This window comes from Scyliorhinus canicula, chromosome 17 (assembly GCF_902713615.1).
Source record: "Scyliorhinus canicula chromosome 17, sScyCan1.1, whole genome shotgun sequence".
In the NCBI taxonomy this organism is placed as follows: domain Eukaryota; kingdom Metazoa; phylum Chordata; class Chondrichthyes; order Carcharhiniformes; family Scyliorhinidae; genus Scyliorhinus; species Scyliorhinus canicula.
Window position 1 is genome coordinate 79533711 of NC_052162.1, and position 11741 is coordinate 79545451.

Consider the following 11741-nt stretch of genomic DNA (forward strand, 5'->3'; position numbering starts at 1 on the left):
GGTACTCCAAATTTAAAACAAAAGAAAAAAAATTCTCAAAAGATCTACAGCAGTTACTGCGTGTGGCATGGTCATGCGCGAGAATAAAAATCTTGCCAGTCTTGTGTCCATCGAACTGGATGTCTGTTTCTTGAGCCCCTGTTTAACCATCTGCATGGCCCACTCTGCCAAACCATTCATTGCAGAATGGTATGGGGTAGTGCGGACATGGCGAATCCCGTTGCACTATTGGGTCAACGTCTAGATATCAGTGTCCAAACCCGGCCACCAGACGTAGCTTCTCGCCAGCATCTTCATTTTGGGTACTCCGGGGTGGCTGCTTTGAAGGTCCTTCAATGTGACAGCCGGTCCCTTCGCAGAGACAACAACCCTGGTTCCCCACGGTCAACTCCAACGATTTTGAGGAGAAAGCCTTCAACTCCCCTGGTAGAGGCCTATACTGCCCACCGTATAGCACTAGATGGTGCTCCTTGGTTAGTACAGGATTGCATCCAGTCACAAACACACGAGGCAGTGACAGGCAAGGGGTCCATGACATTCAGGACAGCAATCACTTTGTCTGCTGTAGCAGGGTTTCTCAGATTCTATCTGCAGGGGAAGACATCTCAATGCATCAGCATGCGCAATCTGGGTCCCTGGGCAGTGCATGAAAGAGTATTCATAAGCAGCCAGTAACAGAGCCCAGTGCTGAATCCTTGCAGATGCTGCTATTCACGGAAGAGGCCTAGCAATGGCTCGTGATTGGTGACAATACAAAAATGGCAGCTGTAAATGTTTTGACATCTGGTCTGGCCTACGAGTAACTCCAAAACCCACAGCAGTGTGGTTGACTCTTAACTGCCCTCTAAAATTGGGGAGCAAGTCACTCAGTTGAAGGCAAATTAAGCTTGTGCAACAAATGCTGGCCTCACCAGCAATGCCCTTATCCCATGAAAGGATAAATGAAAAATAAGGTGCTCAATTTTTCACAAGATATATGCAAATGTGGAAGAAAATGGAAAAGAGTGGAAAGTACCCCGTAAAAAATATAACCTGAAACCAGGGGCAGAATTCTCCGACCCCCCGCAGGGTCGGGGAATCGCCCGGGGCCGGCGTAAATTCCGCTCCCGCTGTGGCCGGAAATCACGCCCCGCCGATCGGCGTGCCCCCGCGGCGATTCTCCGGTCCGCGATGGGCCGAAGTCCCGCTGCTGACAGGCCAATCCCGCCGACGTGGTTTCAACCACCTCTGGTGGCGGCGGCGCGAGCGGGAGTCCTGGGGGGCGATCAGACCCCAGGGGGTGCCCCCACGGTGGCCTGGCCCACGATTGGGGCCCACCGATCAGCGGGCGGGCCAGTGCCGTGGGGGCACCCTTTTTCTTCCGCCGCCGCCGCCACGGCTTCCACCATGGCGGAGGCAGAAGAGAACATCCGGTCTGGCCTACATGCGGCCGCTGATGCACCGGCGCATGCGCGAACCGGCGAAGGCCTTTCGGCCAGCCCCGACGCCGGGCGGCAGGCGTCAAAGGCCGTTGGCGCCGGTTTTGGCACCAGTCGGCTTGGCGCCAACCACTCCGGCGCGGGCCTAGCCCCTAAAGGTGCGGAGAATTCTGCACTTTTGGGGAAGCCCGACGCCGGAGTGGTTGGCGGCACTCCGTTACGCCGGGACCCCCCGCCCCGCCGGGTAGGGGAGAATCCCAGCCCTTAAGTCAAATCAAAAGACTGCAAGAGTAAATTCATTGCAGCAGCAGGCAAGGCTATGAGTAACTCAAAAGTACATTCAATTGAAAAGAATTGACTGGACAAGAGTGAAGGAATTAAAAGTGACCAGGAATTCATTTTGCACAAAATGATAATCAATACAGCCCCCAAATGTCTATTATAGGAGAGTAGAAGGATTTGATTCAACTTGCATTGATTCTCATTAATTAGAGACACTGGAGGGGAAATGGATTCATGCTGTTTTACACCGAGGAGCGCCAGGCAGACTTAACTTGATTCTCTGGGGACAAGCAGTGAAATAGGCCGTTACCTGTATGTTTCACACAATTTTCATTGAAGAATGACACATGGATTGCGCAAGAAGCAACAAGAAGCGGCACTAGATGAGCAAATATCTCCCCCAATGTCCTCAAATACAAACTTGAAAAACATAACTTTACCTAGATCATGAAGAGCTATTTATTGTTTATATCGCAGTATTAACATTTGAAAAACAATAACATGATTATATTGTTACGTGGGTAGAAGAAATTGTCAAGCAGTTCCTTGTAAAGACCATGGGCTGGATTCTCCATTTCTGAGACGAAGTGTTGATGCCAGCGCAGAATTCATGGAGCTCCACAACAGCAAAACGTTATTCCAAATTTTACCAACTGAATTAAAATTTCGCCAGCCGCCGTGATGGGATTTGAACCCACGGGTACAAATGCATTAGTCTATGCCTCTGGACTACTAGCATTCCCAATGCGCCACCAACTCCGAGTGCTGAGACGCTCCTCTGTTACAATTTGCTCTTTCTCCATAACTTACCTTGTAAGATTTTCGACCACTCTTGTGTGCTTCACATGATTTTATTTTCGGGCCATCACAATCTCATCAGCAAGAATCTATCCTGGACGAAGGTTTCTCTCCGCCTCAAATCTAACATTATTTTGAAAAAGCATAACAATGAGGTTTACTTGCATTCTTGATTAAGAAACTCCACTGAGAAGCAAGAGCGCCAGTCAATGAGTTCTGCTAAAAGCTTCTGCTTTGGAAATGCTTCTTCTTTATTGTTCTTTATTATTTTTCTGAACAACCATCTTTTAAAATTACCTCCGAGAGAAACCTATTGCCTCTTTACAACTGCAGTGAAAAATAAGACGAGCACTTCAGTAAAAATTATTTCCCCTGCCATAAATGTAGCATCTTTGTTTATTGCCAGACTTCAGGGTGCCGGTGCAATGCACTGCTCTCCAAACGTGCAGGCAGGGAGGAGAAGAATGCTCTCATTTTGCATTGTGTAGCGTGGCAAGCTTTGCCTGAGCAATTCCATTAAAAATTCAGTTTTGCAGAGTTTTAGACTGAAGCGCCCTGAGATTCCCCAGCCTTTGCTGGCATGTAGCTGAAAAACGGTGTAAACATCAACAATTTGCATTTATATAGCATCCCTATCATTGTAAAACCTCCCAAGGTGCCTTACAGAAGTGTTAACAAACAAAAATTGACACTGAACCACTTATGGAGACATTACTTAGAACATACTGTGCAAAAGGAGGCCATTCAGCCCACAAAGTCTGCACCGACCCACTTAAACCCTCAATTCCACCCTATCCCCATAACCCAATATAGCATGGACAATCCACCTAACCTGCACGTCTTTCGACTGTGAGAGGAAACCGGAGCGCCCAGAGGAAACCCACACAGACACAGGGAGAATGTGCAGACTCCATACAGACAGTGACCCAGTGGGGAATCGAACCTGGGACTCTGGTGCTGTGAAGCCACAGTGCTATCCACTTGTGCTACCGTGCTGTAGAGGCAAGAGATCACACGCCTGGCAAAAAGGTGTTTTTTGCAGGAGTTAAAGGCATGCCTCCCCCACCCACCCACCCAGGTGGTTGTGAAATATTTGGGCAACTATTCAAAATTTTGAGTTCATTTTTGGAACATGGCAACTGGCATTTGTTGCCTATCCATAATTACAGTGAGATGGTGGTGGTGAGCCTTGATCTTGTATTGCTGAGGGGCTTAATATAGCTTAATGGTTTGCTAGGTTATTTCACAGGGCAGTTGAGAGTCAATTTTTTACAAAAGGAGTGAAGTTATATGAAAGCCAGACAAGGTAATAATAACTTATTGTCACAAGTGGGCAATAATTGAATCTTTACAGATCCAGAGATAGGGGTAACCCCAGGTTAAAGAGGTCCAAATATTACCCCTATCTCTGGATCTGTAAAGATTCAATTACCTGCAAATGCTCACATTCTAAGCATTGTCTGGCATCTTTGAATTTGTCTATATAAATGTTTCTGGAACAAACCTCTTCATTCACCTGAGGAAGGAGCAGTGCTCCGAAAGCTAGTGTTTGAAACAAACATGTTGGACTTTAACCTGATGTTGTAAGACTTCTTACTGTGCTCACCCCAGTCCAACGCCGGCATCTCCACATCATCACTATCTGATAGCTATTAAACCTATGACATCCAGTAGATCAGGGGTGGGCAAACTACGGCCCGCGGGCCGCATGCGGCCCGCCAAAGGTATTTCTGCGGCCCACCAAGTTATTTTAAAAAAAAAAAAAAAATTTTTTTTTTAAAGGTTAATGGGTGGGGGGGGCTGTTGGGTTACTTACTGGCATAGGGTGGATACGTTGACTTGAGTAGGGTGATCATTGCTTGGCACAACATCGAGGGCCGAAGGGCCTGTTCTGTGCTGTACTGTTCTATGTTCTATATGAGGCGCCCAGAATCATAACCGGGTGAAGTAATTATTTTACTTAATATACTATGCGGCCCTTTGTGAATTGTGAATTTCTGAATGCGGCCCTTGCACGGAAAAGTTTGCCCACCCCTGCAGTAGATGAAGGAGACCAAAAGTCAATCTTTGTTGAGCTTTAGATTTTATTCACTAAGTCAACTAATACAAACCTATTGCTCCTAAATCTACAATCCACCATCAGTGACAATGTTTCTCTTTATACCCTTTTGAGCAAACAATGAACAAATAAACCAATGATCAATACCTTAAATGGGTGCTGTTACGAAAACAAATAAAGCTTGAAGGGAAACTTATCAAATTAAAATAACATTTTGGGGGAGATGTGACATTGCAGCCCCTTTAAACGTGGTCACAGGAGTTCTGGAGTCGACCTTTAACCTTGGCTGAGGTCAGGGTGCAACCCATTGAGCCATTCAGGTTTGAAATATTGCTAGTGTACTAGGCCCACCATCCAAATATTAACTTGGCTTCTGAGATCAGATATGATCGAGTGTTTTCAGTGTAGTAAGGCCAGAGGCTGTTTGTCTTGAGACACTTTTTGAGACTCAGAAACAAATAGGCGGCACAGTAGCACAGTGGTTAGCACTGTTGCTTCACAGCACCAGGGACCCGGGTTCGATTCCTGGCTCGGGTTGCTGTCTGTACGGTGTCTGCACATTCTCCCCGTGTCTGCGTGGATTTCTTCCGGGTGCTACGATTTCCTCCCACAGATCCCGAAAGACGTGCTTGTTAGGTGAATTGGACATTCTGAATTCTCCCTCAGTGTACCCGAACAGGCACCGTAGTGTGGCATCTAGGGGATTTTCACAGTAACTTCATTGCAGTGTTAACAGTGCAACCTGTGACACTAATAAAGATTATTATAACCCCTTTTCAAGGGGCATGATGATTTTACTGCAACTAAAATTTTAATGGAAACTTATCAAATCAAACTGAACTGTGCCTTTATGCTCTTTTGAGCTCATTAAAAGCAAATAAACTAATTGACCCCCTTAAACGGGTAAATTTGTCCATCCCTAATTGCCTTTGATCTGAGCAGTTTACCAGGCCACTTTACCTGTGGGTCTGGAGTCATGCGTAGGTATAAACGGCAGATTTCCTTCACTGAAGGACATGAGTGAGCCAGATAGATTTTTACAAAAATCAATGATTGTTGCCATGGTCACGATTACATTCCAGGTTTTATTAACTGAATTCAAATGCCACCAGCTGCTGTGTTGGGAGTGAACCTATATGTCCCCAGAGCATCAGTCAGGCCCTCTGGACTATTAGTCTACTGACATCTAGGTATGTCTAGGTGATGCCAAGCTTAAGATTTTAAGAATCTGTGCCTATAGGGGTTACTCAGTGGTGATAAAAGAGCTCCAGGGTTCTATGAAGATTGACAGAGCTGCACACCAAAATAAAACTGGACTAAAGGGTTCAATTATATGAACCAGATGCACAGATGAGGCGTCTCGTCCCCTGATTAAAGATCAAGGGATGATCCAATTGAGATGTTTAAGATGATTAAGATAATAATAATCTTTCTTGTCACAAGTAGGCTTACATTAATACTGCAATGAAGTTACTGCGAAAACCCCTAGTCGCCACATTCCAGCACCTGTTCGGGTACACTGAGGGAGAATTCAGAATGTCCAATTCACCTAACAAGCACGTCTTTCAGGACTTGTGGGAGCAAACCGGAGCAGCCGGAGGAAACCCACGCAGACACTGCTAGAATGTGCAGACTCCACACAGACAGTGACCGGAGCCGGGAATCGAACTAGGGATCCTGGCGCTGTGAAACATCAGTGATAGTCGATCAGGGAGATATATTTCCTCTTGTGAGGGTGCCCAGAATAAGGGATAATGATAAAATTAGAACTGTTTGGGGTGAAGTCAGCAATTAAGCAGTTCTTCACATGCACTGTAATGGAAATCAAGAACTCGCTCTCATTAAATTGTTGAGGCTAGATCAATTGAACATGTCAAAACTGAAATGGATATAAACTGATCCAGAATTAAGCCTGGTAGATGGAATTAATATCCATATCATCTATGATCTAATTCAATGATGAACGGGCTTGGGAATGAATGGCCTGCTCCTGTTTTTTTTGTTTGTTCATGGGATGTGGGCATCACTGGCTGGGCCAATATTTATGCCCATCCCAAGGGCATTTAAGAGTCAACCACATTGCTGTGGGTCTGGAGTCACATGTCGACCAGACCAGATAACAATGGAAGATTTCCTCCCCTAAAGGACATTAACGAATCAAATAGGTTTTTACAACAATGGTTTGACGGTCACCTTTAGACATTTTATTTCCAGATTTTGACATCCAGTAAGTGAAGGTGGTGGGATTCGAACCTAGGTCCCCAGAGCATTACCCTGGGTCTCTGGATTGCTAGTCCAGTGACAATATAACGCCACCACTGCCCCCCCCACTGTTGTTCCGGTGGGAGCTTGATTTCAACACAGTGATGAGGTAAGAAGGAGGAAGGTGGTAAGTCAGTACATTTGGAGGGACAAGAGGTGAACATTCAGGGGAACACGGTAAAATTGATAAAATAAAGACAAGATTACTTATAAGAAAGAGATTAGAATCTAGATAGAGAACTCACCCATGAAAAAAAACCTCTCTTTCACGAGAGGTAGTGCACTGAGTAAAAACATGATTCATAGCTATTTTGATGTAAGCCGGAAAAGATAAGCACTGTGGTTTGACAGATATATTTCACCACTGTCAGAGCAAAACCTGATTAAATCATATTTGGATTTTTTTTCCCAAATATTTATTTGTTTTTTTACTTTTAAGTCAAGAGAAAATCAAACCAATCAGCGACCTTGGCTTTTTTTTTTTAGCAAAGCAATCAGTCAAAAGATCACTGAAATAACACTTTTAAAGATAATTTTTATAAAGAAAAATCATCAGCGGAAAGTAATGGATGAAGTCTAACTGAAGATAATGCTATTTTCTATCATTTTCAAAACAGATAAAGGGACAGTCATCTGTCTCATTAGATATAAATTAGATTGGCTTGTGCTATGTTATTGTGCATGCAGACAAGACAAATTGAAGGAAAAATGAAGATGACGAGATAAGCTTTGTCCCTTTGAAATTGCTCTGCTGGAGCCTCTCACCAGACTGCCCCCTTCCACTATGACTAATTCCTTGCACAGATAAACCTCAAGGTAGTTATATATCTTCCAATAATGGGAATTACTTTTGATAATATTAACAGCCGTGTTTGATCAATGGGTCAACTCAATGGAAAAGGGGGATCAAAAATTCTGAATAAGTATTCATATGATAATATGATAGTAATTCGCAGCACTAGTTGCTATATTTTTTAGTCTGTCTCCCAATGATTGGTAGATGGGAAGTGAAAATAAAATACAGGGCCGTAATGTCTGAGCTGCAATTGTCAAATCTGGCGAGGTTAGCCCAAGGATGCACCAGGGAACCCCACAACCAACCACCCCTGCCCCCCAGGAGTTATTCCAGGTACAGATCGCAGTCAATTACCTGGGAAGTGCAAACTTCCCGAGGGCACTTGTCCTGCACTGGGAACTATTTGAAAATTCAACTTAAGTCTCAAACTTTGGCCCACATCTCCACCCAGAGTACCCACCCCCTCCTCCTCCTGCAGTGCCTGACTCAAATTCCACCCCACCCCCCCACCTTGAAGTCGTCAACAGCCCCTCAACCTGCCAGCTCCGCACCCACATAGAACATAGAACAGTACAGCACAGAACAGGCCCTTCGGCCCTCGATGTTGTGCCGAGTAATGATCACCCTACTCAAACCCACGTATCCACCTTATACCCGTAACCCAACAACCCCCCCTTAACCTTACATTTTAGGACACTACGGGCAATTTAGCATGGCCAATCCACCTAACCCGCACATCTTTGGACTGTGGGAGGAAACCGGAGCACCCGGAGGAAACCCACGCACACACGGGGAGGATGTGCAGACTCCGCACAGACAGTGACCCAGCCGGGAATCGAACCTGGGACCCTGGAGCTGTGAAGCATTTATGCTAACCACCATGCTACCGTGCTGTCCACATGCTCACCCCTGACTGGCTGACACCCAACCTAAACACACCCCCAACAGGTCAACCGCCAGCACCCCACACCCTGCCAATGACCCATGCCTCCTTGGACAGGCCAGCATACCCCCTTCCCAATTGCCCAACGTCACCCCAAAATGGCCAATACCCCCTCACCCCGTACTGCCTGACATCCACCTCCTGCATGCACACATCCGCCCCAACCAATCCACCCAAACTGGTTGATGTTTACCCCCTCCTCCCCCAATTGGCCAGCACCCCCAAGTCACTGACACAAACCTCCCCTGCCCCTCATCCCGCTCCGCATAACTGGCTGGCAGCCCCAACCCCCCCCCCCCCCCCCCCTCCCATACCTGCCTTCTGACTGTCCAACAACCTGCGTTGGAAGGTCGGGTGAGACAGAATTGAAGTAACCCTGATTGCAGCTGTGAGAAATTCCCAAGCTGCTGTCGATATTTAAAATATAATATAAATTAAATTAATTTAATATATTCCCAACCCAGACAGTAATTTGGGATGCAATGAACGAGGTTTGCTTGCAGGGGGTAGTTTCTTTGCAATATAGTTCGGGAACCTAAGAGGCACAAAACTAAGATGATACTGCTGGTAGGAGAGTGTAATTACAGCGTGACATGTTTACATAGGCATTTCCTTTTAAAAATGGCGACATTAAGAACTGATCATGGGAAAAATTGACACAGTGGTGCAGACCCACATATTACATTGGTATCCCCTTTCTCTATATGTGGAATATCTAAAGCAAAGCAGTGCTTTTACCCTTATGAAAGCTGAGAAGGTTTAATAAATTAAAATTTTTACAGGAGGCGAATAACATCAACTTCGAGCTGCTTGACCATCATGGATTCTGTTGTGTTCCGTGTCACCGTGGACGGCGACATTGCCGGCGAGTCTGTGAACCTCTCGGCGGCTACATGCCATATCCTTACTACTACCGAGGTTGCCGTGTCATCTGTCGGATTATCATGCCCTGCAGTTGGTGGGTCGCACGCATGCTCGGGAGGGTATAAGAGGCACGTGTCAGCAGACTGGAATGTGTATTCCATCCTCTTTAATTCTCCCCCCTTTGAAATGCCAGGTCTTTGTATCCAGCCATCAACAATTTAAAAATGGTCAGTTAACGGCTCTATTAAAACAAGGAATTCAAACGTTCACTTTTCTTCGAGATCATTGTCAGTAAGATCTCACACCACACATTTTGAACATCATTCTAGTCATCTTCTGTAAAAATTAGCATTTTATTAACGGTGCGGGAGTATGTCTCGTTTATGGCTCACAACCTGTGTTCCTTAGTGAACCCCAAGCCTGGGGCTCTACTTTACGATCAAACACTTCCTGATCCAGGAGAATGTCTGTTCTTTATTTTAGAATTGTGCTTTTAACATGGATTTTTCGGCAGTTACCAAATTATTCAAGTAGTGGAAATGCATTAAACTACATGCCAAAGGTAAAAAGCTAATTTTGCAAATATAGAAAGTCAGTCAGTCCTCTGGAGAACCAGGGACTCAACACAAGACACAATAAACAACTACACCCACACAACAGAAACATCAAGTACATTTTCTTTTAAATGTTAAACTCTGTAAGCATTAGTCATAGAATTTTTCATGATGTCCACATCAAGGTTCTGTTTACTCAGCAGGGTACAGGTTATAAAGAATATATGTACTTAATTGTAATTTGAAAATGGAAAATGACCTCCTCTGCTATTCATTGTGCTACCTTTAGTATCGCATTGTCCTGTCTAAGAAACATTGTCTTCATTGTTACTGTATTGCACACGTAATCTGGAATTTCTTACAGCAAGCATCTTAATCCATTATTATATTCTATACACAATGTACGTAGTTCAATCATTGTAGGAATGTATTGTATTTAGACTTGGATTTTTTCCACAAAATTAATAAATGTATCTTGTTCAAATAAATAGACTACATTTAATTTCCATCACCCTCGCATATGCTTCAGTGTCTGTTTGTCATGCTCCATATGTCACACGCACACATATTAATGCTTTTTAAGAGAGAAGGAAAGTCCTTCATTGCCAATATGAGGGCAAATGTCCTTCGCTTCACCTCTTAATGACCTGATGATCTGCTGAAAGCAATTAGTCTCTAATTGACCCAGGACAGCCACAATTATACTATCAGGCTATGATGCTTACAGACTAAGATATGCATAACTATGCTTTAGCAGTAGAATTTATGTATTATTTGCAGGATACCATTAATGTAACCAATCCAACGGGACAGGATCTGATCACATTACGGCCCGCCTGATTTTACAGTCCATGAAATGTAAACCCTCTGCGAGCAGCCCGTAGGAGGGCCACTTGTAATTTCTAAAAACAAAAATGGGTTTTATGAAAACAACTGGTGTCGTGTTATGTACTCTGGGATAATATGAGGCTGCAACTGGATGCAGCTTTAACCAAAAGATACTCCAGACCTTGAAGTTAGTTCAATCTGATTTATTGAACCAGTAGCACAGTTAGCACAATTCACTATGAGTTCGACCCTCTGCTAACCTAAGTGTGGTTACTCTGCCCGACTGAGCCAGACTAGCTCTTAGCCACGTGCTGGAGGTGTGATACTGTAAATACACCCTGACTCACTCTGTAGATGTTCATCAGTGGAAAGAGGTGGAGTGTGAGTGCCTCATGCCTTTTATAGTGAGATACCACCCCTGAGTGTCCTGCCTGCTCATTGGTCATGTCCTGTTCTCTGTGTTCATTAGCTGTCTGTGCCTGTCTGTATATCATTATCTGCATGTCTGCATATCATGACAGCTGGCATTTTTAAATTTTACATGGGCCTATAATTTACAATCTCTCTATTGTACTTCAAATCACCTGTCCTACCAGATTAAATAGAGACAAGCAAGCATGATGCCAACAATTCATTCAACCACCTCAGTCACCCACAAGTGGAATGAAATACATAGCATGTGCACGTACCTGATCAGCACATACCAGACTGTAGTGATATTGTCACCTTCACCAAAGTGACAGAATAATTGAAATAGTGACAAATAGGGCAAAAAACAAGTCAACGATTCAGGAAAAAACAAGGGGAGCACAGATACCAAGCAAGTATGCAACTTCATCGACTCAGTGCTGAGAAAGGCTGGTGTTTCTTGGATAACTAAACAAACCCACTTTTTAAATATGAGATTATTATTTCAATTAGACCCTTGAGCATTTAG

General features: G+C 44.5%; 1 protein-coding gene across 1 annotated transcript in view; it reads left to right on the forward strand.

The window, feature by feature from the left end:
* Positions 1-10464, forward strand: part of tnmd (tenomodulin) — a 208394-nt gene extending 197930 nt beyond the window's left edge. The window contains exon 7 of the mRNA XM_038775967.1: positions 9341-10464. Within this exon, the coding sequence (XP_038631895.1) occupies positions 9341-9547 (207 nt within the window). The 3' untranslated portion in view covers positions 9548-10464. The remainder of the gene's footprint in view (positions 1-9340) is intronic.
* The last annotated feature ends 1277 nt before the right edge of the window (positions 10465-11741 follow it).